This window comes from Anomaloglossus baeobatrachus, chromosome 8 (assembly GCF_048569485.1).
Source record: "Anomaloglossus baeobatrachus isolate aAnoBae1 chromosome 8, aAnoBae1.hap1, whole genome shotgun sequence".
Classification (NCBI taxonomy): domain Eukaryota; kingdom Metazoa; phylum Chordata; class Amphibia; order Anura; family Aromobatidae; genus Anomaloglossus; species Anomaloglossus baeobatrachus.
This window is the reverse complement of record NC_134360.1, coordinates 133,195-159,143: the sequence shown is the minus strand read 5'-3', so window position 1 is coordinate 159,143 and position 25,949 is coordinate 133,195. Positions and strand designations below refer to the sequence as shown.

The following is a 25,949-nucleotide window of genomic DNA, read 5'->3' as shown; positions in this document are numbered from 1 at the left end:
TTGTCAGGTGTCAGACCCCCACCATTCTGATGTCTGATGTTGATAATTTATCCTATTGTTAGTTCATCAATATGTTGTGACTGGACAACCCACATTTAATGTTGAATCTGTGTAGGTAATTGTAAACTTGCTAAACTACCGTAACTCTTCTGTATTGCAAGGGGCTGCCACATTGTCTAAAGCCCATTTCCAAAGATGATTTTTAACCCCAAATATATACATCTAAGTGAAAGGAAAAAAATAAATTAAAATTGTCTCTAAAGGTGAACAATCCATTTATTTAATGTTAATTTTTTTCCCCTGTTAGATGAAAAGTTAATCACAGATGACACTATTGTAGCTGCAAAGGAGGCAACAGAAGATGATTTACTTGTTGTACATACAAGACGCTACATAAATAAATTAAAGGTAGTGTATTTTTTATGTAAACCATACACAGAAGCTCTGATTCATCATTTGTGTTTTTTTGAGTCAACTTTACTTTTAGTCTATTGGTATTTTTTCCTGTTTGTTATGACAAAGTCTTCAAAATGACACATGGAGTTCTATGCAAAAAAAAAAAAAAATGACTGAGCACAATTTACTTTATTTTTCTCTTTAACAGTTTTTACATCTTTTTAGCTTATATAAAATAAATCCAGGGCAAAATGGAGAACATTTGCACAAGCATTTTGTTATGTCAAAAAAGTAGCAAATGAAGAACCTAGTGAAAACATCTGGAAAGCCTTAACCCTGCCTACAATGGTGGACTAAAAAAATAGGAAGCAAGACGTTACTGTGCCGCCTCCATGTCAGTAGCAGCTGGGCTGCTCGGATCCGGACCCGGTGTGTGGCTCGAGGAATCCTCCGGACCCGGGGGACGCGCAGACACTCCGAATGAAAGGGGGAAGTATTTGTACGGCGGTTGCCGTAGTCCGTCTGTGACGCTACCCACGGTGTGTGGTGAAGTATGGTACCACCGCTGCTGTTGTGGGACACCCGGGGCGATGGACTGGCAGCTGGTTGTTAACCCCTCCGTGGGTAGGGATGGTTGCCCCGGGACTCGGTGACTTGGTGCAGGGGACGATGATGGTAGGGGCCGGTGCGCCTGGTCAGACCAGGGAGTCTCAGCTTACTCACGGTTAAAGAAATCAAACAAGTCCAGTAATTAACCAAGGTGCTGGTGGCCGGCCGCCGTGGCCGTTTGTACTCTGGTCCCCCACCCGGGCTGGTGGTCTGTCACTTTCCTCTGCACTGTATTGTGTGAGTTGGACTTCCCGGTCTTGAATGCGTGAGTCCGCTCCCGGTACTATGGTTGGGAGCTGTGCCCGCTGACCATGACCCGTGGGATCTATCGGGCCCTGGTGGTTGCCCTATCCCTCTCTGTGGGTGGTTGTCTCTTTTCGGGACTTAGGTTGGGACAGGACCTATGATCCTGCCCTAAATCGGTTAATTAGCTAGGCCGTTGGTGCCGGTCCTGGCTTCAGGGTCCGAGTACCCCCTCAGTGCACGGTTTCCGGGTCGGTTCTCTGGTGTCTGTACCGGCGGGCTCCAACCCTGCCCCGGTCCACCTCGGATCTCCGGCTGCCATCTTCCCGTCTCCTGCTACAACCACTGTCTGCCACCTAGCCAATGTGTCAGGGCACTGACCCTGACACCTGTCAGCTACACCTCCACTCGACTTCTCACTTGAACTTCACTTAACTGACTGTGCTTTTCCCGTCCCGGACTCTCTAGACCCCTAGGCGGGCCTTCCCTTCCGCCTGGTCCCACCCACTGGTGTGCCTGTCTTTCCCTGAGGGGGGCGTGACTAGGGTTTCAGGTCAGCTGCATGGAACCCTGTGAGGGAAGGTGTTGTGCGTGGGCCTAAGTGTGTGACTACCTGGTTTTGCCAGGGCGTCACATTACCGTACCTTGGAAAAGGCTCAAAAGCAATGGTGAATCGGCACCATTTTTCTTGTGTTGCCTTTACTGTGGGTACTAGTACAAGTGTGTCATGCAAATTACATTTAAGGGCTCTTACAAACATCCGACAAACTCAATTCTACTCATGGACCTGCCATGGGTCCCCCAACCCAAACTCTGCATGCTCATATACACGTGGTCAAAATTGTTGGTACCCCTTGTTTAATGAAAGAAAAACCCAGAATGGTCACAGAAGTAACTTGAATCCTACAAAATGAATAATAAATAAAAAAAACTTTGAAAATGAAGAAATGAAAGTCAGTCATTGCTTATCAACCATGCTTCCACAGGATTTTTAAAAAAATAAAACTCATGAAATAGGCCTGGACAGAAATGATGGTACCCTTAACTTAATATTTTGTTGCACAACCTTTTGAGGCAATCACTGCAATCAAACTATTCCTGTAACTGTCAATGAGAATTCTGTACCCTTTAACACGTATTTTGGCCCATTCCTGAAGAGCAAACTGCTCCGGTTGTCTCATGTTTGAAGGTTGCCTTTTCCAGACAGCATGTTTGAGCTCTTTCCAAAGATGCTCAATAGAATTTAGGTCAGGGCTCATCGAAGCCACTTCAGAGTAGTCCATTGTTGTCGTCTTAGCCATTCTTGGGTGTTTAGCTGTGTTTTTTGGGTCACTATCCTGTTGTGAGACCCATGACCTGCGACTGAGACCAAACTTTCTGACACTAGACAGCACATTTCTCTCTAGAATCCCTTGATAGTCTTGAAATTTCATTGTACGCTGCCCAGCTTCAATACACCCTGTGCCAGATGCAGAAAAGCAGCCCCAGAATATAACAGAGCCTCCTCCATGTTTCACAGTAGGGACAGTGTTCTTTTCTTGATATAATTATTGTTTCCGTCTGTGAACATAGAGCTGATGTGCCTTGCCAAAAAGGTCCATTTTTGTCTCATCTGTCCATAGGACATTCGCCCAGAAGCTTTGTGGCTTGTCAACATGTAGTTTGGCAAATTCCAGTCTGACTTTTTTTATGATTTTTTTTCAACAATGGTGTCCTCCTTGGTTGTCTCGCATGAAGTCCACTTTGGGTGAAACAACGACGGATGGTGTGATCTGACACTGATGTTCCTTGAGCTTGAAGTACAACTTTAATCTCTTTAGACGTTTTTCTGGGTTCTATTGTTACCATTTGTATTATCCATCTCTTTGATTTGTCATCAATTTTCCTCCTGCAATCACATCCAGGGAGGTTGTAATAGTGCCATGGATCTTTAAATTTCTGAATAATATGTGCAACTGTTGTCACAGGAATATCAAGCTGCTTGGAGATGGTTTTTAAAACCTTTACCATTACCATGCATATCTATAATTTTCTTTCTAATCTCCTGAGACAACTCTTTCCTTAGCTTCCTCTGGTCCATGTTGAGTGAGGTACACACCATGTCACCAAACAGCACGATGAGTATCTGTAGCCCTATATACAGGCCCACTGACTGATTACAAGATTGTAGACACCTGTAATGCTAATTAGTGGACACATCTTGATTTAACATGCCCCTTTTGTCACAATATTTTCAAGGGTGTGAAGATGTAATTTACCCTCTCACTGTATATGCTGTACAGATTCCTATTTCAAGCTGGGTTCATTGTCTTATTTGAACTACTTCTGTGTACATTTCTATTGATGTAGCTAATCACCCCCTAAAATGCAAGGTTATATCCTCTTGAGGCACTTCCATCCCTGGGAGTAGGGGGAGGTGGGCCTAGAGTTCAACTAGTGTAAACTCTGCTTACCTGGGAGATTCAGTCAGTCTGTGTGAAACTTGAAGAAGGAAGATTGATCCTCTGGGAGAGAATAGCTGAGGCTGGATCCTAGAGCCGGTGTATGGACAGTTACAGACTGGAGATCAGTGGCCCGTGGGATTGTGTGGAACTCTTTGGACTACTGTAAGGACGATTACTTTGTTATCCGGTCCGAGAATTGTCGGGAAGGGCCCCCGAATCTGTTTTACGTGGACTTATCGTGTGCTGTTCCAGTGTCCTTGTGAATAAACCTGTTGGATCGTCCCTCGGCCTCGTCCATCCTTTGCTCTGTTGTACACTCCCGTCACAAACTGGTTGGCAGCGCTGGGATCAGAGCAGAAAGAATGGAGGACAACGGCCCATTAACATCTGGAATCAGAACCTCAGAGTACAAGAGCTGGACTGTGGTGAGCCTACAAACAATGGCCCGTGAATTAGGAGTCGGTTACAAAGGACTCTCTAAGGAGCAACTAATTGAGGCATTGGAAAACGCTTGCCTGCAAGATGGCACCGAGGAAGGATTTCCACAGCAAGAGGAGGAAAGACGGCAGCCGGAGGTAAATACCCAAAAAAGTCAATGGATTGTGTGGTATGAGGAGGAAATGGCAGTGCTTGGAGATGAGGCCACCATAGAAGATAAGAGGGAGGCCATGCGTGGAGCTAAAGAGAAGGAGCGCAGGATGGAGGAGATGGCATTGCTGGATAAGCAGCTCGCTGTGGAAGCAGCTAGAGGCTCCAGACAGACTGTAACCCCAGCACCCACCATGAGGGAACTTCCCAGGGTGTCCCGCAAAGACTTTAAGCCGTTTAATGAGGCTTCAGGCGACATTGAGGGCTTCTTCCAGGACTTTGAGCATCAGTGTCGATTAATGGAAGTCCCGGACAGGGAGCGTGTCCGGTATCTGGTTGGGCTCCTAGAGGGGGGAGCTGCTGAAGCCTATAGAGCTATGGACCCTCGGTGGAACTGTGAGTATGCGGATATTAAACAGACTATTCTAGAACATTATGCTGTGACCCCAGACACTTACAGGACTCAGTTCCGTGCTTTAGCCTGTGATGGGGAAGTGTCTTTTAAGATATATGCTCATAGACTCAAACAAATATGTAATCGCTGGCTGGAGGCAGAGGAGGCCTTATCTTGGGAGACCTTCCTGCAGGTCATCCTAAAAGAACAATTCTTTGCCCAGTGCCCAGCGGAAATCAGAGAATGGGTGCGTGAGAGAAAGCCGTCAACTGTGGAACAAGCTGCTGCTCTCGCTGATGAGGTGCTCACCATCAAGCCTCAGTGGAGGGTTCTGTTGGAGGATGGAGAGACGCCTAACAGCTCCACAACACCGGATGCCCCCAGTTATTCTGTCCCCATTGTTCCCCGTTCCTCCAAGCCACCACATGTTGATACCCGTGTTAATGTGCCTCCAGTTGCTTCTACTGCACTTTCTGGAATACGCCGGGGAGAGGAAGTAACAGAGCGCAGGTGTTATGTTTGTAGGCATCCCGGGCATTTGCAGGCCTCATGCCCAGCCAGGCCATGGAGGAATCATCCTCAAACCCCTACAGCACCTTCAGGTGGGAGCCGGCCTCCAAGTTCCCCTACCCCTTACCCAAGAGGACGCCTTGGATGGAGGGAGACCCAGCTCAGATGCTATCAATGTGGACAGCCAGGGCATCGGCAAGTCTCCTGCCCAGCTGTTCAAATGAGGACTGATCCTGCACCCAATCGGATTGTTAATTATTTACAGCCCAGTGCAATGGAGGAAGATGTGGCACCGTTATGTGAGGACTGGCCTAGTGACTCAGCCCCCCATGTTGCACCACCAGGAGTTTACGGGGTGCGACCCGCAGTTATGACGACTTCTGCTCATCGAGGTAAGCACTTGCAGGAGGTTGTGCTGGATGGACAGAGACTTGTTGGATTTTGTGACTCGGGTGCTTTCCTCACACTGGCTGATCCCCGAGTGGTTCGGCCTGAGGCAATCCATAGAGGACCTGGGATTGTCATTGAACTGGCTGGTGGACAATGGAGGACTATTCCCACAGCCACTGTGGATCTGAACTTTGGTTTTGGGGTCAGGCGATGTGTGGTTGGGGTGATGGGTGGTCTGCCTGCAGCTGTTCTCCTGGGCAATGATGTGGGAGAGCTACGATGCCAATTCGTGGCTGCATGAAGCCACATGTAAGTAACGCTCTGCCTGTGTGTACTTAACCAGTGACCTGTAGAGGTCCCTAGTACGTACACAAGTTGGGAGGGGGAGGGATTGTGAAGATGTAATTTACCCTCTCACTGTATATGCTGTACAGATTCCTATTTCAAGCTGGGTTCATTGTCTTATTTGAACTACTTCTGTGTACATTTCTATTGTTGTAGCTAATCACCCCCTAAAATGCAAGGTTATATCCTCTTGAGGCACTTCCATCCCTGGGAGTAGGGGGAGGTGGGCCTAGAGTCCAACTAGTGTAAACTCTGCTTACCTGGGAGATTCAGTCAGTCTGTGTGAAACTTGAAGAAGGAAGATTGATCCTCTGGGAGGGAATAGCTGAGGCTGGATCCTAGAGCCGGTGTATGGACAGTTACAGACTGGAGATCAGTGGCCCGTGGGATTGTGTGGAACTCTTTGGACTACTGTAAGGACGATTACTTTGTTATCCGGTCCGAGAATTGTCGGGAAGGGCCCCCGAATCTGTTTTACGTGGACTTATCGTGTGCTGTTCCAGTGTCCTTGTGAATAAACCTGTTGGATCGTCCCTCGGCCTCGTCCATCCTTTGCTCTGTTGTACACTCCCGTCACAAAGGGTACCATCATTTCTGTCCAGGGCTATTTCATGATGTTTTTTGTTTTTTTTTTGTTTGTTTTTTAAATTCTGTGGAAGCATGGTTGAAAAGCAGTGTCTGACTTTCATTTGTTAATTTTCATAACTTTTTTATTTATTATTACTTTTGTCAGATTCAAGTTATTTCTGTGACCATTGTGGGATTTTCTTTCATTAGACGAGGGGTACCAACAATTTTGACCACGTGTATATGACTATTAGGTTGTTGAAATCAGTTCGGAAGACTCATGTACAGTCTGCGCATTGTGGTCCATGCTCAGACCATGTTTCATGGAAGTCTGTAGTTCTATTTATCATGCTGCACCAATACTCACAACTTGACACCGCAAAATATTAAAATGTGCATGAAAAGGAAAGCAAGAAAAGAGAATTGTGGCCAAAGCAAAGGGCAAAGGACTCAGCGTGTTCTTGTATCCCTTGGTTCTAGTGATTGGGGTGGTTTTTAATTAATTTAATTATCAGAAAAAAAGTTACTCATTAATTGTATATGGCCTTATTCGTATGTGACGCCCTGGCCTATCAGGTCGTCACAGGGTATTGTGCAATCTGCCCTTCAGTGCAATATCCACTTTCTCCTTGGTTACGGGTCTCCAACTTATGGTGTTGCCAATACCAGCCAATTAAAATCCTAGGAACACTCTGCACCACACCCACCAGACACACCAGTGGACGGCCTGAGTGGAATAGGGTCGCCCACTTGAGGGGTTGGTAAGGTGAGGTCAGGAGTGTCAGGGGTAGGTCAGTGAAGTGTTGGAAGTGAAGGAGAGAAGAGGTCAGGAGCTGGCATCCTTGGAAGTACTAGGTGGCAGACGGTGGTCTGGAGCTGGACCCCGGTCGCAGAGGATCGTGACAAGGGGCACAGAACTGTTGAGGAGTACAGCCGGCGGACTTGTACCATCACCGGACTGGGACCAGGGCACGACGGGATACGTGGACCCTAGGTCAGGGAGTAGCTTCAGGCAACCTGACAATTCACCCGACGAGAACGGAACCTTCAAGATCCGCTCTCCACCCGCTGCAGAATCGTGGTACTAGCGCAACGAGGGGGATAGGACTTTCCACAAAAACAGTCTAGGAAATTCCAAGCGTGAACCCTGAGAGCAAACTCCCACAGTTAGCCACACTGGGGAGCGGGACCCGACAAGTTTTACACTACAGAGGCCAACCAGCAGAGAACTCTGTGCCAAAGGAAAGGTCACAGATCATCAGGCAACACCAGTGAGAATGGGACTCAAACTAGCTCCCCTAGGCGGCAGTGGTGAACTTTGGTTTATCAAGTCGTCGGTGTCAGTTTTATGGACTGAGTGAGTACATAATTGACCCCTTCGCACCCAACGGCACTTCCCATTTCCATCACCGAGTCCCGGGGCATTCCCCCTACCCGTGGAGGGTTGCAACACCTGGCTGCCCCTGTCATCACCCCAGGTACCGACCCCCCCCCCACCCCACCCCACCCACCGGCAGCGGTGGTACACCACCTTACCACACACCACGGGTGGTGTCACGAACGTTAACTACACAAACCCCTGTAAAAACCCCCTTCATTTGAGTGGCCACACGACCCCCGGGTCCGGACACTCCTCGAGTCACCGCGGATTCGGATCCGAGCAGCCTGGCTGCTGACACGAGGGCGGCACACATATACGAAGATCAAGAATATGGCTGGTTTTACACTTCTGAAAGTAGTATGACTGGACTGTCTGGAGGACTTCTGACCCAAACTCAACAGACTCATAGGCATATATGAGGCTGTATAGTTTTGATCAGAAGACCCATAGCCAGTCTGGGCCCGGGATGTCGAATGTGTGAAGATAGAGCAAGATTTGTCTTTAGTTAGAAACTTTTTTCTTTAGGTAGAAACATGTAATTAGCCATTTTAGACATTAAGGGTATCAACCCTTGAGAATTCTCACATTTTTATATCTTTCAAACGTAATAAGTGAATTCCTCACTGCAATATTTATGTCTTCTAGTGGTCATTTGTTGTTGCCACCATAACTGAGATCCCACCGCTGGTTCTGCTTCCTAACTTTTTAGTTCAAAGAAGAGTATTGAGGCCATTGAGGACTCAGACAGGAGGCACCATAATGGTAGGTAATAGGAATATATTATGTATAATCACAGAATGGTAATATCTGGATTGGACTGATTTGGAGTTCGCCGTGCCTTTTATAAGTCATTATAATGGCTATCAATCATCCAGGGGCATCAATCAAAAATGGAAACGTTGAAGCAGATGTAAGCCCTATTACGATAATTTGCATAGTTATACTTCCAAAATTAACCCAGATTTAAATCTAAAAAGAGACAGACTTTTCTACCAGGCCAGGTAGACATCATAGAGAGGACTTTACTTTTTGGAACCCACCTCCATGGGCCAAAATGGAGAGCTTCTTTATATGAACAGCTCCTAAATGTCCTTGCAGTGATGTACAAAAGGGCAACAATGTGTTGAACTTTTGACTTTTAGGTTCTGTATCTCACCATCCACTGCAGCTTTGAGTGTGAGACTACCTTCATCTTATAGACAATCATCTTGGCTATCTCATACATAAATTTAACTTGCAACTATTAAGCATATGATTTAGTTATGCAGATCCTTGTCATGTCAACGCATTGTTACTGTTTTGCTCCTAAAAAACAATCTAAATTTTTATTATTTTGTAAGTCCACCTAATGCTCTCAGCACTTCCTGAATTTTTCTAGGCATGCTGATGATCAGATTCAAGCATGTGTCAACCGAAATCTGATCCTAGGTCTCTTTTCCATATTCCTAATCTTGGTGTATACTGGTTGACTCATTTGGGTAAGTATACAGCTTTTTCTTCAACTCTACTCACAAGTGTTCAATTGGGTTGAGGTCAGGAGGCTGTGGGAGTCAGTCCAGCCTCTCTACTTCATTGCCGTGGAACCTTTTTCTTCACCAATCTCAACTTATGCTTCGGGTCGTTGTCCTGCTGGAACACTATGTCATCCTTTTCATACTCCTAGTACTCGATTGTATGAAGTAACTTCATCTTGTAGGATACACACGTATAGCTCAGAAAAGAGGTCAAGTATCCAACGCTTTTGGCTGTGAATTAACTCCATATCATCAAGATTCCTTCACCAAACTTGACAGTTCCTACAATTTCTCAATCCATTAACTCCTTTTTCCCTTGTTTCTTCCAGACCCATTTGCACCCATCAGAGCCTAGTCTATTGACTTTCATCTCATCACTCCGAATCGCCCGTTTCCAATCTTCTAATGTTCACTTTTCATACTCTTTTTGCAATCTCGAGCCAATGCTTCTTATGAAGATATTGAAGTTGATGATTCTACATCTGTTTTCGGGCTACCATACCAGACTTGTGTCACGTGCATCGCACAGTGCTTCTATGGATGTTTATGATCTTGCTATTATGAATCCTCTGAACCACCTCCACTGCCGGGTTGGTTTGTCACACCAGAATTTAAAGACCTTGTGATTAGCCATATTGTTGACTCCGATATTTTGCATGGACATCCACTGCTTTGCTTTTAAATGGATGGACGGACTTCATTTCATATTATAACTGTCATGGCACTCACATGATGCAATTGGCAATTTTCTTGATCGAGACACTGCTATTGTTAAGCAGGATGATGTAGTTTCTCTTTTTTTGGAAAATCTTCTTCATGAGTGCTTCTTGATTTGAACCAGTGACCTTTTGCTTGGGAATCAACCTGTTAAAGCACAAAGCTATTAGGGAATGGGAACAGGTTGTAATTTGTGGTATACAGGAAGAAAAAATAATGTAAATATCAGGAGCAAAACAGTAACAATACACTTGCATGACAAGAATCTGCATAACTAATCATATGCTAAATAGTTGCAAGTCAAGTTTCTGTATGAGATAGCCAAAATGATTGTCTATAAATTGATGGTAGTTTCATGTTTTAGGCTATGTGCGCACGTTGCGTTCTATTACGCAGCGTAAATAGTCACTGCATGTGCGTCTCAGAACGCAGCCGAAAAGCTGCGTTCTGAGACGCATTCGGCAGAACGCAACGTATGCACATTCCTGCAGAATTCATGAGTTCTGGATGCTTTCTCTGCCATGGGAAAAGCATCCAGAGCGCACGGACAGTGCAGTCCCACTCAGCTCTGCCGCATCCCCATAGACTTGCAGCAGAGCCAACTGGGACCGGAATGTCAAAGAGCACATGGCTGGCTGCGGGAGACAGCAGTGCGATCAGAATGAACTCGGGTGAACTTCACCCGACTTCATTGTGATCGCGCGGCTGTCTGTGTGCCGCGGCTTGATTTGCGGTCACAGGTGAAGGACTTACCTGTGACCGCAAATCTGAGTGACTGCAGTGAGCCGCGCGATCGCCGGTGCCATCACTCAGGTTACCCGCGGCCAGCTCAAGTCCTCCACCCGAGACCTGTGGCCGTGGGTAACCTGAGAGACGTCCCCGCACACATCCCGACATCCCCGCACACATCCCGACATCCCCGCACACATCCCGACATCCCCGCACACATCCCGACATTACCGCACACATCCCCGCACACATCCTAACATTACCGCCGACATCCCCGCACACATCCTAACATTACCGCCGACATCCCCGCACACAACCCGACATCCCCGCACACATCCTAACATTACCGCCGACATCCCCGCACACATCCCGACATCCCCGCACACATCTCGACATTCACTTTTCATACTCTTTTTGCAATCTCGAGCCAATGCTTCTTATGATGATATTGAAGTTGATGATTCTACATCTGTTTTCGGGCTATATATATTGTGAGGTAGCAGCGTTGTTTGGGCAAAAACGTGAGGCAGTGAGGCAGCAGCGTGTTCACACCAACAGTCTATTTATTGTTGCAGCATAAATAGATCCAATTTCCCACAGTCAAAGTCTCTTCCGGATCACAGCCGGTGCATATAGACAAATTCTTTGCATCAAAAAGTCTTGTTACCTTAGGACCCCGATAACCGCAGGGATCTGTATAAGGTTCTCCTAGGCTGACACTCTTGGCCTGTGTTCACTCCACACAGAGCCAGCCTAGCTCACACCGCATGTGTTAGCTTCACCAAGCCTGGCTCTCAACTGAGACACACCCTGCTGTGCTCTACATGAGTTTAAATGAAAATGCTGGACATGAGAATTGCTACAAAACCTGGACTGGGAGGAGGGATCTGTCTCCCTGTTACCCTTTGTGCTATACTCCCAGTAATAGCTATAGCAAACTCAGAGGGTTTCCAGACACATTCTGGGGGACACATAGCGGTCTTCAAATATTACCCCTGTCACTGCCTCACATATCCCCCCCCTCAGTTCAAATGGGCGGGGTTGAACTTTTGCCAACATACAGGGACCTCTGGACAGGGCATCCGCATTGCCCTGCAACCTACCAGCCCGGTGTTCCACAGAAAAGTGAAAGTTCTGCAAGGAGAGAAACCACCTGGTGACTCTAGCATTTCTCTCCTTAGCATTCCTCATCCAGACCAAAGGGGAGTGGTCTGTCACCAGGCGAAAGTGTCGCCCCAGCAGGTAGTAGCGGAGGGATTCCAGAGCCCATTTTATGGCCAGGCACTCCTTCTCCACTATGCTATAGTTCTTCTCTGCCGGGGTGAGTTTTCTACTCAAATAGGTGACCGGGTGCTCTTCTCCATCTACCTCCTGGGACAGAACCGCACCCAGACCCACCTCAGAGGCATCTGCCTGTACTATAAACTCCTTTTGAAAGTCAGGGTTGACAAGGACAGGCTGACCACATAGGACTACCTTTAGCACCTGAAAGGCTTCCTCTGCTTGTGTATTCCAGTGGACCATGACCGACTTCTTCCCTTTTAAAAGATCGGACAAAGGCGCCGACCGTCCAGCAAAATTGGGTATGAATCGTCGGTAATACCCCATTATACCCAGAAAGGCTCTTACTTGTTTTGTGGTAAGGGGACGAGGCCAGTTTTGAATGGCTTCGATTTTGTTTACTTGTGGCTTGATAACCCCTTGGCCTATCACATACCCCAAGTAACGGGCTTCTTTGAGACCCATAGCACATTTGCTTGGATTCGCCGTCAGACCAGCCGCTCTGAGCGAATCCACTACCGCTTGTACCTGAGATAAGTGGGTGCTCCAGTCACTGCTATAGATGATGATGTCATCCAAATATGCAGAGGCATATGGTTGATGGGGTTCTAACACTATGTCCATTAATCTCTGAAACGTGGCCGGAGCCCCATGTAAACCAAATGGCAAGACGACATAGTGATAGAGCCCCCCTGGCGTGACAAAAGCGGTCTTTTCTTTTGCCGCCTCTGTCAGCGGCACCTGCCAGTAACCTTTAGTGAGATCGAGAGTCGTGAAGTACTGGGCCCGTCCCAGTCTCTCTATCAGCTCGTCGACCCTGGGCATGGGATACATATCAAACTTCGATACCTCATTTAACTTTTGGAAGTCATTACAGAATCTTAAAGAACCGTCTGGTTTCGGGATCAGCACAATGGGACTGGCCCATTCGCTCGTGGATTTTTCAATAACCCCTAGTTGGAGCATCTTTTTTACCTCCTCCGCAATGGCTTGCCTACGAGCCTCTGGTACCCGGTATGGCCTCAGGCGTACCCTTACTTGAGGCTCGGTGACAATATCATGGTGGATTACGGTTGTTCGGCCGGGTAGGCTTGAGAACACATCCGTATTCCGCTGTACTAATCTCCGAGACTCCCGTCTCTGCTGTTTTGAGAGAGAATCCCCTATCCTTACTCCCAATTCATCATCAGGGGACTCCTCCTTTGTTGTTGTCAAGGCACCTGAAAAGGTTAGGTCCAACGTTACGTCAGCCACCATACATTCCCTGTCTTTCCATGCCTTCAGCAGGTTTACATGGTAGATTTGCTCTGGTTTTCTTCTACCTGGCTGATACACCTTATAGTTTACTTCCCCCACTTTCTCCCGGATCTCATAGGGACCTTGCCATTTGGCTAAGAACTTACTTTCTGCAGTAGGTATTAGGACTAAGACACGATCTCCTGGTTTAAAAGACCTGATGGAGGCCTTTCTATTATACTGAGTACTTTGGGCTGCCCGAGCATCCAGCAAATGCTCTTTAACAATGGGCATTATTGCCGTGATACGATCCTGCATACCCATAACTTATTCCACTGTGCTTTTGTGAGGGGTGGGTTCCTGTTCCCAAGTTTCCTTAACTATATCCAGCAGTCCCCGCGGATGTCTGCCATACAGTAACTCAAATGGCGAGAACCCGGTGGAAGATTGTGGGACCTCACGGATAGCGAACATTAAATAGGGCAATAACATGTCCCAATCTTTCCCCTCTTTGGAGACCACCTTTTTCAACATAGCCTTTAGAGTTTTATTAAAAGTTCCACAAGACCATCAGTCTGGGGATGGTACACCGACGTGCGTAGCTGCTTGATCTGGAGGAGTTTGCACAGTTCCTTTGTAATTTTAGACATAAAGGGAGTGCCCTGATCGGTCAGGATTTCTTTGGGTAACCCCACGCGACAGAACATAGCAAACAAATCCCGAGCAATAAGCCTCGCCGAGGTGTGACGTAGTGGAATGGCCTCCGGATAACGTGTCGCGTAATCCATCACTACCAGGATGTGCTGGTGACCACGGGCTGATTTTACAATGGGTCCGATCAGATCCATAGCAATCCGCTCAAAAGGCACCTCTATAATGGGTAAAGGTATCAGAGGACTACGGAAACGGTGCGTTGGTGCGGTCAACTGACAAACTGGGCAGGACTCACAGAACCTCTTAATTTCTGCGCCGACCCCTGGCCAGTAAAACCGCTGAAACATGCGTTCCCGCGTTTTCTCTTCACCTAGGTGCCCACTCATTAGGTGGTTATGAGCCAATTCCAAGGTCTGACGGCGGTACGGCTGAGGGACCACCAACTGTTCCACTATTTCCCCCCGGATTGTATCAACCCGATAGAGCAACTCTCGCTTTAGAGCCATGTAGGGAGTTTCCAGCCTGGCACCAGGCCGCTGGGGTACCCCATCAATTACCTGTACATTTCCACGTCCAGGAGCCAATGTGGGGTCCCGGAGCTGTGCTGTTCCGAAATTATCTGGAGACACGTTCAACTCCGGGATTGCCTCGGGTGGCTCAACCTCTCCTGCCATTACCTCTAGGGGGAACCTGGCAGGGTTACACTCTGTCCCTATACTGGTGACCCCTACGGCAGGTATCCCTGAGTCGGGATCGTCCGGCTCAGGGCCTGGTTCAATCATACACCTCGGAGGGCTAGGTCGCCTCCCACATAATGTCCAGAACAGGGGCAAGTCTCTTCCCAAAATAACAGCATATGGAAGTCTTTTCATCACCCCCACTTCATGTTGTACCTCTCCACACGAGGTAGCAATGGTGACCCTTTCCATAGGGTATTCACGTAGGTCTCCATGAATACAAAGTACCCCTACTTTATGTCCCGTAGGGTTTTCCCCGGAGACCAAGGAGGCATGTACAAGAGTCACTACACTTCCTGAGTCCAACAAAGCCTCTGCTGTATAGCCATTAACACGTACTTTGCAGAGATGGGGCTCCTCCCCCATAGTAACAGTGCTTACGGTACAAACAGTATGGGCATACATTGATACCCGGCGAGCGTACCGGCAGTCCATGGGTTCTGTTGTGAGTGGGCACTGTGCCATCACATGCCCGAGCTGATGGCACCGCCAGCACATAATAGCAGAGGTGTCCCTGTTTCGGGTGTCTGACTTTGGGGAACCGGGACTCCTGCTGACCTTAGTCTGGGGTTTACTCTCTGCCAGGGCTGAAGACGGGGCAGCACCCGAGGAGGGACAGGAGTCTTTTACCAACTGTGAAGGGGGCGTATCCCTACGGAGTGCCCGCCGTGAAGCAGAGTCCCGGACCAACTCCTGGGTAGCTGTGTAGCGTTCCACCAAATTCACTAGCTGGTCTAGGGTACCGGGGTCCCCCTGTCCCACCCACCGTTGAATGGGGGCTGGCAAAGTCCGCACAAACCGTTCAATCACCACCCGCTCAATCATCTGTCCGGGGTTCAAGGTCTCCGGCTGCAGCCATTTTTTTTACAAGGTCCAGTAAGACATGGGCCTGTGAGCGTGCAGGTTTTCCCTCCTCAAAGGACCACTGATTCACTCGTTGGGTCCGGAGATAAGTGTTAACCCCCATCCGTGCAAGGATCTCACCTTTCAGTATGCCATAGTCCTTGGCATCCTCCTTGCTGAGATCCAGGTAGGCTTTTTGGGGTTCACCTACCAGGAACGGGGCCACGACATCAGTCCAACGGTCGGTAGACAATTTCTCTCGCTCAGCGGTCCTCTCAAACACGGAGAAAGGCTTCTGGGTCATCCTCTGCACTCATCTTCGTAAGTGCCGCCCTTACTCTGTCCTGGGCCGCAGGAAGGAGTGGATGACCTGGAGTTACCGCTGGGAGCGCTTCTCGCAGAGCAGAAAGCTGCTTAGTCAACAAGCTGTTTGTCTCCTGTTGCTGAGCTAACGCCCGCTGGTGCTGAGCATTAGCTTGTTGCTGCTGTGCACTGGTTTGTGCAAAAACCTGCTGTAGTTGAGCAGTAGACTGGGCCAGCTGCTTTACAAGATCCTCCATAGTGGCTGCTGAGGTAAACTGTAACTTTGCAGGCTTGATCATAAACATGTGAAAACTGGGTTGTTGCCCCTAGCAACCAGGCTGCAACGCCTGCAGGCTTCGTGGACCCGCCGATTCACCGCAAACAGTCAGTAGAAATTTTTTTTTTTTTTCTTCCGGGTAAGTACCTCTTAGGCCATTGCCCTTAGCAACCAGGCTGTCATGCCCGCATTCTCCACCATAATGTGAGGTAGCAGCGTTGTTTGGGCAAAAACGTGAGGCAGTGAGGCAGCAGCGTGTTCACACCAACAGTCTATTTATTGTTGCAGCATAAATAGATCCAATTTCCCACAGTCAAAGTCTCTTCCGGATCACAGCCGGTGCATATAGACAAATTCTTTGCATCAAAAAGTCTTGTTACCTTAGGACCCCGATAACCGCAGGGATCTGTATAAGGTTCTCCTAGGCTGACACTCTTGGCCTGTGTTCACTCCACACAGAGCCAGCCTAGCTCACACCGCATGTGTTAGCTTCACCAAGCCTGGCTCTCAACTGAGACACACCCTGCTGTGCTCTACATGAGTTTAAATGAAAATGCTGGACATGAGAATTGCTACAAAACCTGGACTGGGAGGAGGGATCTGTCTCCCTGTTACCCTTTGTGCTATACTCCCAGTAATAGCTATAGCAAACTCAGAGGGTTTCCAGACACATTCTGGGGGACACATAGCGGTCTTCAAATATTACCCCTGTCACTGCCTCACATATCCCCCCCCTCAGTTCAAATGGGCGGGGTTGAACTTTTGCCAACATACAGGGACCTCTGGACAGGGCATCCGCATTGCCCTGCAACCTACCAGCCCGGTGTTCCACAGAAAAGTGAAAGTTCTGCAAGGAGAGAAACCACCTGGTGACTCTAGCATTTCTCTCCTTAGCATTCCTCATCCAGACCAAAGGGGAGTGGTCTGTCACCAGGCGAAAGTGTCGCCCCAGCAGGTAGTAGCGGAGGGATTCCAGAGCCCATTTTATGGCCAGGCACTCCTTCTCCACTATGCTATAGTTCTTCTCTGCCGGGGTGAGTTTTCTACTCAAATAGGTGACCGGGTGCTCTTCTCCATCTACCTCCTGGGACAGAACCGCACCCAGACCCACCTCAGAGGCATCTGCCTGTACTATAAACTCCTTTTGAAAGTCAGGGTTGACAAGGACAGGCTGACCACATAGGACTACCTTTAGCACCTGAAAGGCTTCCTCTGCTTGTGTATTCCAGTGGACCATGACCGACTTCTTCCCTTTTAAAAGATCGGACAAAGGCGCCGACCGTCCAGCAAAATTGGGTATGAATCGTCGGTAATACCCCATTATACCCAGAAAGGCTCTTACCTGTTTTGTGGTAAGGGGACGAGGCCAGTTTTGAATGGCTTCGATTTTGTTTACTTGTGGCTTGATAACCCCTTGGCCTATCACATACCCCAAGTAACGGGCTTCTTTGAGACCCATAGCACATTTGCTTGGATTCGCCGTCAGACCAGCCGCTCTGAGCGAATCCACTACCGCTTGTACCTGAGATAAGTGGGTGCTCCAGTCACTGCTATAAATGATGATGTCATCCAAATATGCAGAGGCATATGGTTGATGGGGTTCTAACACTATGTCCATTAATCTCTGAAACGTGGCCGGAGCCCCATGTAAACCAAATGGCAAGACGACATAGTGATAGAGCCCCCCTGGCATGACAAAAGCGGTCTTTTCTTTTGCCGCCTCTGTCAGCGGCACCTGCCAGTAACCTTTAGTGAGATCGAGAGTCGTGAAGTACTGGGCCCGTCCCAGTAATAGCTATAGCAAACTCAGAGGGTTTCCAGACACATTCTGGGGGACACATAGCGGTCTTCAAATATTACCCCTGTCACTGCCTCACTAATATATATATATATATATATATATATATATATATATAATATGTGTATATATATACGAAGCTCCGGCGAAACGCGTTGGGGTGTGGGGCAGTGTGACCTGAGACCTGGCACGGTAATATTGGGTAGTTATCCTAGGAGTTGTGTCCCTATTACTGCATATAGTGGTGGTTGTTTGTTTTAATTGCTGGGCTTACTATGATTGCCCATACATGCTGCAAATCTCTCCATTCAACCTGCCACTAGGAGCTACCGTTCATCTCTGCATTTAGTTTGAGCACCAATTCTTGCTAACAAGCCATTCTATGTTTTTATGTGTCCAGTTTAACTGTGGATAAATTTTGATGGTTGGGGTATGTGCAATATGATAAATGTGCAAATAAAATTAGTACTACAATGAAGCACTTTATCCAACCTATTACTTGCAAAGTTTGTGCTGGGATATGTGCAATATGACTAATGTGCAATAGGACAGTATATGGGATCGATTATTAAGCACTATAGTAAAGCACTTTATCCAATTGTTCATTTGCAAATATACTGCTGTGCACACATATTTATTTAGGGTGCTCCCTGGATGCTGAACACATTTCTAATATATACATCAAAATATATTGATTTATGTAATTGCCGTGCGTGATCTTAGGTCGCATTGTCCTTTGTTTTTTGTCACTTTAACGTATTTGTGTTTTTATATTGCACTCTCTGCACTGTATGTATCCAAAAATATATATCAAAAAAATAATTTAATAAAGCAATATATTGAATCCATTTGGAAAGTACTCTAATTATATGTAACTATGAGTCAGTTGTAAGATTGTAGTGGCATCAGGTAATTATGCATGCCATATCACTAAGTGTCAGTGTGCCATTTAAGGGTATGTGCGCACGTTGCTTTTTACCTGCTTTTTACCTGCTTTTTTGCTGCTTTTTCTTGTGCGCTGTTTAATGCCAAAATGGATGTGTTCTTCTATTCAAGCAAAGTCTATGGGAATTTGGGTTTCTTGATCACACTATGTTGTTCAAAATGCTGCCTTTTTGTGGCAGAACTTTGGTCAAAAACTCAGCTTTGCTGTGCAAAACCCAAATGGCAAAAACAATTGACATGTTGTTTCTTTGAAAAGCTGAGTTTTTGACCAAAGTTCTGCCACAAAAAGGCAGCATTTTGAACAACATAGTGTGAACAAGAAACCCAAATTCCCATAGACTTTGCTTGAATAGAAGAATACATCCATTTTGGCATTAAACAGCGCAGAAGAAAAAGCAGCAAAAAAGCAGGTAAAAAGCAACGTGCGCACATACCCTGACATTAAAAAAGATTCAAACACCAAACCAAACCGGTTGTGCACTCAGCATAAGTATGTAGAAGATAACTATCATGTGCACACACTCAGTGAAAATTATAAGCACAATCCCAATACCAAATGCTATAGCCCAATTATATATAATCAATCCATTTGTCAAACAGCCAAAAAGATCCATACCAATTCCCATAAGTAAAGGAGCTCACCTATGCAGCATTCAGATAGGATTCAGCAGGAGCGTCAGGGAGCTCCTATCCATTCCCACACATGATCCTGCAGCTGTCATTACATCAGATAATAATGGCAATGTGCATATTCAGGGTGCCTTTAAATACCTAGTGCCTCTCAGCCATAGGCCAAGAGGCACTTCCAAGTTAGAGCGTGCTGTCCCTTTAAGAATAGGTGTGTGCGCGCCTTAAGTGCATTCCCAGGAGACCTGCATGGTGTGGTCAAATTGTTGGAACAGGTGGCAGGGATCGGGGACGCAGAAGCTATCGCTGAGCAGCTGAGAGGGTGAGTGTGCCGGCATCTCTCAGGGGGAGGAAGGCAGGAGAGTGCAGGGACGCCGGTAACTGTGTTACAGATATTTTTTCTCGACGTCCACCTCTTGGCTTTTGAATGCATGAACGGACTTCATTTCATATTCTTCCAACTCTGAAGGCACTCAGATGATGCAGTTCGGCAATTTTCTTGGCTAAGAGACTGCTATCGATGAGCTGTATGATGCTGTTTTTCTTTTCTAGGGAAATCTTCTTCATGGCTGCTCCTTTGCTCTGGAATCAACCTAATAAAACAGTGAGCTATTAGGGAATGTGAGAACATGTTGTAAATTGTAGTATATAGAAAAAAAAGATTTTTCAAACATCATGAGCAAAACCGTAACAATGCAGTAACATGACAAGAATTTCCATAACTAATCATATGCTAAATAGTTGCAAGTCAAATTTATGTATGAGATAGCCAAAATGATTGTCTATAAATTGATGGTAGTTTCATGTTTTAGGCTATGTGCGCACGTTGCGTTCTATTACGCAGCGTAAATAGTCACAGCATGTGCGTCTCAGAACGCAGCCGAAAAGCTGCGTTCTGAGACGCATTCGGCAGAACGCAACGTACGCACATTCCTGCAGAATTCATGCGTTCTGGATGCTTTCTCTGCCATGGGAAAAGCATCCAGAGCGCACGGACAGTGCAGTCCCACTCGGCTCTGCTGCATCCCCTTAGACTTGCAGCAGAGCCAACTGGGACCGGAATGTAAAAAAGAGCACATGGCTGGCTGCGGGAGACAGCAGCGCGATCAGAATTAACTCTGGTGAACTTCACCCGACTTCATTGTGATCGCGCGGCTGTCTGTGTGCCGCGGCTTGATTTGCGGTCACAGGTGAAGGACTTACCTGTGACCGCAAATCTGAGTGACTGCAGTGAGCCGTGCGATCACTGGTGCCGTCACTCAGGTTACCCGCGGCCAGCTTGAGTCCTCCACCCGAGACCTGTGGCCATGGGTAACCTGAGAGACGTCCCCGCACACATCCCGACATTACCTCCGACATCCCCGCACACATCCCGACATCCCCGCACACATCCCGACATCCCCGCACACATCCCGACATCCCCGCACACATCCCGACATCCCCGCACACATCCCGACATCCCCGCACACATCCCGACATTACCGCACACATCCCCGCACACATCCTAACATTACCGCCGACATCCCCGCACACATCCCGACATCCCCGCACACATCCCGACATCCCCGCACACATCCCGACATCCCCGCACACATCCCGACATCCCCGCACACATCCCGACATCCCCGCACACATCCCGACATCCCCGCACACATCCCGACATCCCCGCACACATCCCGACATCCCCGCACACATCCCGACATTACCGCACACATCCCCGCACACATCCTAACATTACCGCCGACATCCCCGCACACAACCCGACATCCCCGCACACAACCCGACATCCCTGCACACATCCTAACATTACCGCCGACATCCCCGCACACATCCCGACATCCCCGCACACATCCCGACATTACCGCCGACATCCCCGTACACAACCCGATGTCCCCGCACACACCCCGACATTCCCGCACACACCCCGACATTCCCGCACACACCCCGACATTCCCGCACACACCCCGACATTCCCGCACACACCCCGACATTCCCGCACACACCCCGACATTCCCGCACACACCCCGACATTCCCGCACACACCCCGACATTCCCGCACACACCCCGACATTCCCGCACACACCCCGACATTCCCGCACACACCCCGACATTCCCGCACACACCCCGACATTCCCGCACACACCCCGACATTCCCGCACACACCCCGACATCCCCGCACACATTCCGACACTACAGCCCTCATCATCCCCGCACACACACCGGCATTACCTCAGTGACGTCCCCGCTGACAGCGCGACTCACTTCAGTTTCTGCATGGAGCGGACAGGAGCGGCGGTGTTGTACTTCCGCACCAGTCAGCTTCATGTAGCAGAGCTGGATGCGTCACGGGACCTCGTGGATTACGCCGGACCTGGAGGGGTTTTTGGGGACTAATAAAGTGGTGAAAGAGGGTGGTTTTTGTCTTTTATTTGAAATAAAGGATTTTTCGGGTGTATGTGTTTATTTACTTTCAGATTAATCATTGGGGGTGTCTCATAGACATCTGCAACGATTAACTAGGACTTAGTGGCAGCTATGGGCTACTGCCATTAACTCCTTATTACCCAGATTGCCACCGCACCAGGGCAGTTCTGGATGAACCGGGTACAGTCCCGGGACTGTCGCATCTAATCCATGCGGCAATTCCGGACGGCTGCTGGCTGATATTTTTAGGCTGGGGGGGCTCCCCATAACGTGGGGCTCCCCATCCTGAGAATACCAGCCTTCAGCCATGTGGCTTTACTCTCGCTGGTATCAAAATTGGGGGGGACCACACGCTGTTTTTTTTAATTATTTATTTTACTGCACTACATAGACCCGCCCACCGGCGGCTGTGATTGGTTGCAGTGAGACAGCTGTCACTCAGCATGGGGGCGTATCTGACTGCAACCAATCATAGGCGCCGGTGGGCGGGGGAAGCAGGGAATACGAGATTGAATAATGGGCGGCCAGCATTTTCAAAAGCAGGAGAAGCCGCTGGAGCAGTGTGACAGCCGTGCAGCGCCACGCCGGTGATCGGTGAGTATGAGAGAGGGTGGAGAGGGATATACCGACAGAGAGAGAGAGAGACCGACTAACAGGGAGACACAGAGACCGACAGACAGAGAGAGAGACCGACATTACAACCAATACGCACAAAAGAAGTGACATGTCACTTCTTAGAACGTGCTCTTTGGGCAGCAGCCGAAGCACTGCTCTTTAATACGCCACGTGCGCACGGCTCCTGCATAATCTTCATAGATTATTCTGGGGACGCAGGACGCATGCAGTTACACTGCGGTGCAGATCGCAGCGTAACTGCATGCAAATACGCAACGTTGCGCGCATAGCCTAAACCTGTAGTGGATGGTGAGATATGGAGCTTGAAAGTCAAAAGTTCAAAACATTGTTACCCTTTTGCTTATCACTGTAAATGGGTTTTTCCCTAAAAAGGTAAACTTATCTGATAGGTAAGGAATAACTTGCTGATACCCTGGGCTTTAACCACTGGGTCTCCCAGGCAGCCCAAGATCGGTGCACCGGATCCCCAAAATTGTTGCTTTGCAGCGCTGTACTGAATAATGTGTAGGTGCCCATGCACAATTTCTACTTTGGTAATTGTCTATTGACTTGAGGGAAATAGCTAAGCGCTGTTCCTGGCAGTACCATAGACAATAGAGCAGAGGCCGAGTATGTGCACCTATGTTCTATTTAAGACAGAGCTTCCAAACCCTGTTCTTGGAGTCCCAGAGTCACAGTTGCTTTTAAGTTCCGTAGCTGCGTATGATACTTCCTCACCAGTCCCATAGGCTTCAAATAGAGCAGTCACATGCTTGCTCAATGCAGCTTCATTCCAATTGGGAATCTGAGCGCATGTTCTTGTGATTATAAGTAGAGATGAGCGAACCTCTAGAGGCTCGAGTTCGGCTCGGTTCGTCGAACTGAGGCCGCGTTAGAGTTCGGTTCGGCGAACCTCTTGAACCCCATTGAAAACAATCACAAACGCATAAAAACACATTTTAAATGTACACATACAGTTAATAAACATTGCCATAACACTTACCTGTCCCCGCGATGCGTCCTGCACTCTGTCTCCCACAGCTTTTCCATCGGATAATCGCTGCGTCCTCCCGGTAACCAGCAGTGATGACAGGACCTATCGTGACGTCAAAATAGCATGTGTCTATTATCTCATTGGCTACAGACTGGTCACATGGCTTTGACGTCATGCTAGCTCCTGTCATTGCATCTCTCCAGTACACGGTGCACGTTTGTGTATCGCCATGTACCGGCGACATGCTCTGGCACACGGTCGACTCCCCGTTCTGCTTCCCCGTTCCGTTATTGACCGGCTGATACAGCCGGTCAATAACGGAGATCACCGTTGCTATAGCAACGCGCCTGTTAGTGGTGACGTCACCGCTAACAGCACGCAGCGGCATCGGGAATCACGTGATCGGAGCACCGTTGCTATGGTAACCCGTCTGTCAGCGGTGACATCACCGCTAACAGCCAGCAGGCTCAGCCCACTTACGGAGTGAAAAGCCTGCACGGGGAGCAGCAGCATCTTCCTCACATGCAGTGCTGCTGATGTAGCAGAGCTGTATGGGTTGAAGGAGAAAGAAGACCATGGATCGTGGAGGGATAAGAGGGATTAATAAACATGGAGTCTCTAAGTGTGTCTGTGTATTTATTTCTATTAAAGTATTTTTTCTCTGTGTGGTGTCTTTCTTTTTTAACCCTTTATTGGAGATCTTTAATGGCTGGGTCAAACTTGCCTGACATTAAGAATCTCTGACTTAATACTAGCTAGTAAAACAAAGCTAGTATTAACTCATTATTACCCAGCAAGCCACCGTCACCAGGGCAGCTGGAAGAGTTGGATACAGCGCCAGATGATGGCGCTTCTATGAAAGCGCCATTTTCTGGGGCGGCTGCGGATTGCAATTCGCAGCAGAGGGGCCCAGAAAGCTCGGGCCAACCTGTGCTGCGGATTCCAAACCCAGCTACCTAGTTGTACCTGGCTGGACACAAAAATGGGGCAAAGCCCACGTCATTTGTTTTTTAATTATTTAATGAAATTCGTGAAATAATTAAAAAAACGGGCTTCCCTATATTTTTGGTTCTTGGCCGGTTACAAATAGGCAGCTGGGGGTTGGGGGCAGCCTGTTGGTGCCTGCTGTACCTGGCTAGCATACAAAAATATGACGAAGCCCACATCTTTTTTTTGGTGGGCAAAAAACTCCTGCATACAGTCCTGGATGGAGTATGCTGAGCCTTGTAGTTCTGCAGCTGCTGTCTGCTCTCCTCCATACAGACAGACAGACAGCAGCTGCAGAACTACAAGGCTCAGCTTACTCCATCCAGGACTGTATGCAGGAGTTTTTTTTGCCCCCCCAAAAAATTACGTGGGCTTCGCCATATTTTTGTATGCTAGCCAGGTACAGCAGGCAGCTACGGGCTTCCCCCAACCCCCAGCTGCCCATTTGTACCCGGCTGGGAACCAAAAAATATAGGGAAGCCCTTTTTTTATTAATTATTTCATGAATTTCATGAAATAATCAAAAACAAAGATTACGTGGGCTTCGCACAATTTTTGTGTCCATCCAGGTACAACTAGGCAGCTAGGGATTGGAATCCGCAGCTCAGGGTGCCCAAGTTTTCTAGGCACTCATGCTGTGAATTGCAGTCCGCAGCCGCCCCAGAAAATGGCGCTTTCATAGAAGCGCCATCTTCTGGCGCTGTATCCAACTCTTCCAGCTGCCCTGAAGCCAGGTGGCTCGCTGGGTAATAATGTGGTTAGAGCTAGCTGTATATTATGAACTGGCCCTAAGCCCGAAATTCATGGTGTCACGCCAATATTAGACATGGCCACCATAAATTTCTAGTACCGATAAAAAGAACCACAACACACAGAAAAATATTTTTATTAGAAATAAAACGCAACACAATTAGTGACTCCATCTTTATTGAAATAAAGAACCCCCCCTCCGCAGTAATCCTGGGTCAAGGGTCCTGCACCGTCCAATCCCAATCCAATATCATCTGATCGGTTTGCTGGAAGGCAAAGCAATCAGATGATGTGTCAGGTTCAAGGGCCTGAATCACACGATACAGCAGCTGATTGTGTAAACAGCTTTTATACAATCAGCTGATGCATCAGTGCAAAAAAACAAAAACAAACTACACACTTCAGTGCAGACTCCTGTCCGACAGCATCAGATGATCGTTTAGCCGTCCCGGCGGTAAAAAGCCGGCCTCGCCGCTCGACTTATAGTGTCAGCTGATTCCGTCAGGTGACCGCATCAGGTGATCATCACCATGTCTGAGAAAGGAGAGAGAGAAAGAAGAGAGCGAGAGAAAAAAGAGAGAGAAAGAAGAGAGAGAGGAGAAAGAAGAGGAGAAGGAAGAGAGAGAGAGAGAGAAGGAAGAGAGAGAGAGA

At 48.0% G+C, this 25,949-nt stretch overlaps 1 protein-coding gene across 2 annotated transcripts in view; it reads left to right on the top strand.

The window, feature by feature from the left end:
• HDAC11 (histone deacetylase 11) overlaps positions 1-25,949 on the top strand; it is a 209,595-nt gene that overhangs the window by 80,005 nt on the left and 103,641 nt on the right. For both annotated transcript variants that reach the window (XM_075320631.1, XM_075320630.1), the window contains exons 3-4: positions 308-408; positions 8,513-8,629. In XM_075320631.1, the coding sequence (XP_075176746.1) occupies positions 308-408; positions 8,513-8,629 (218 nt within the window). The remainder of the gene's footprint in view (positions 1-307; positions 409-8,512; positions 8,630-25,949) is intronic.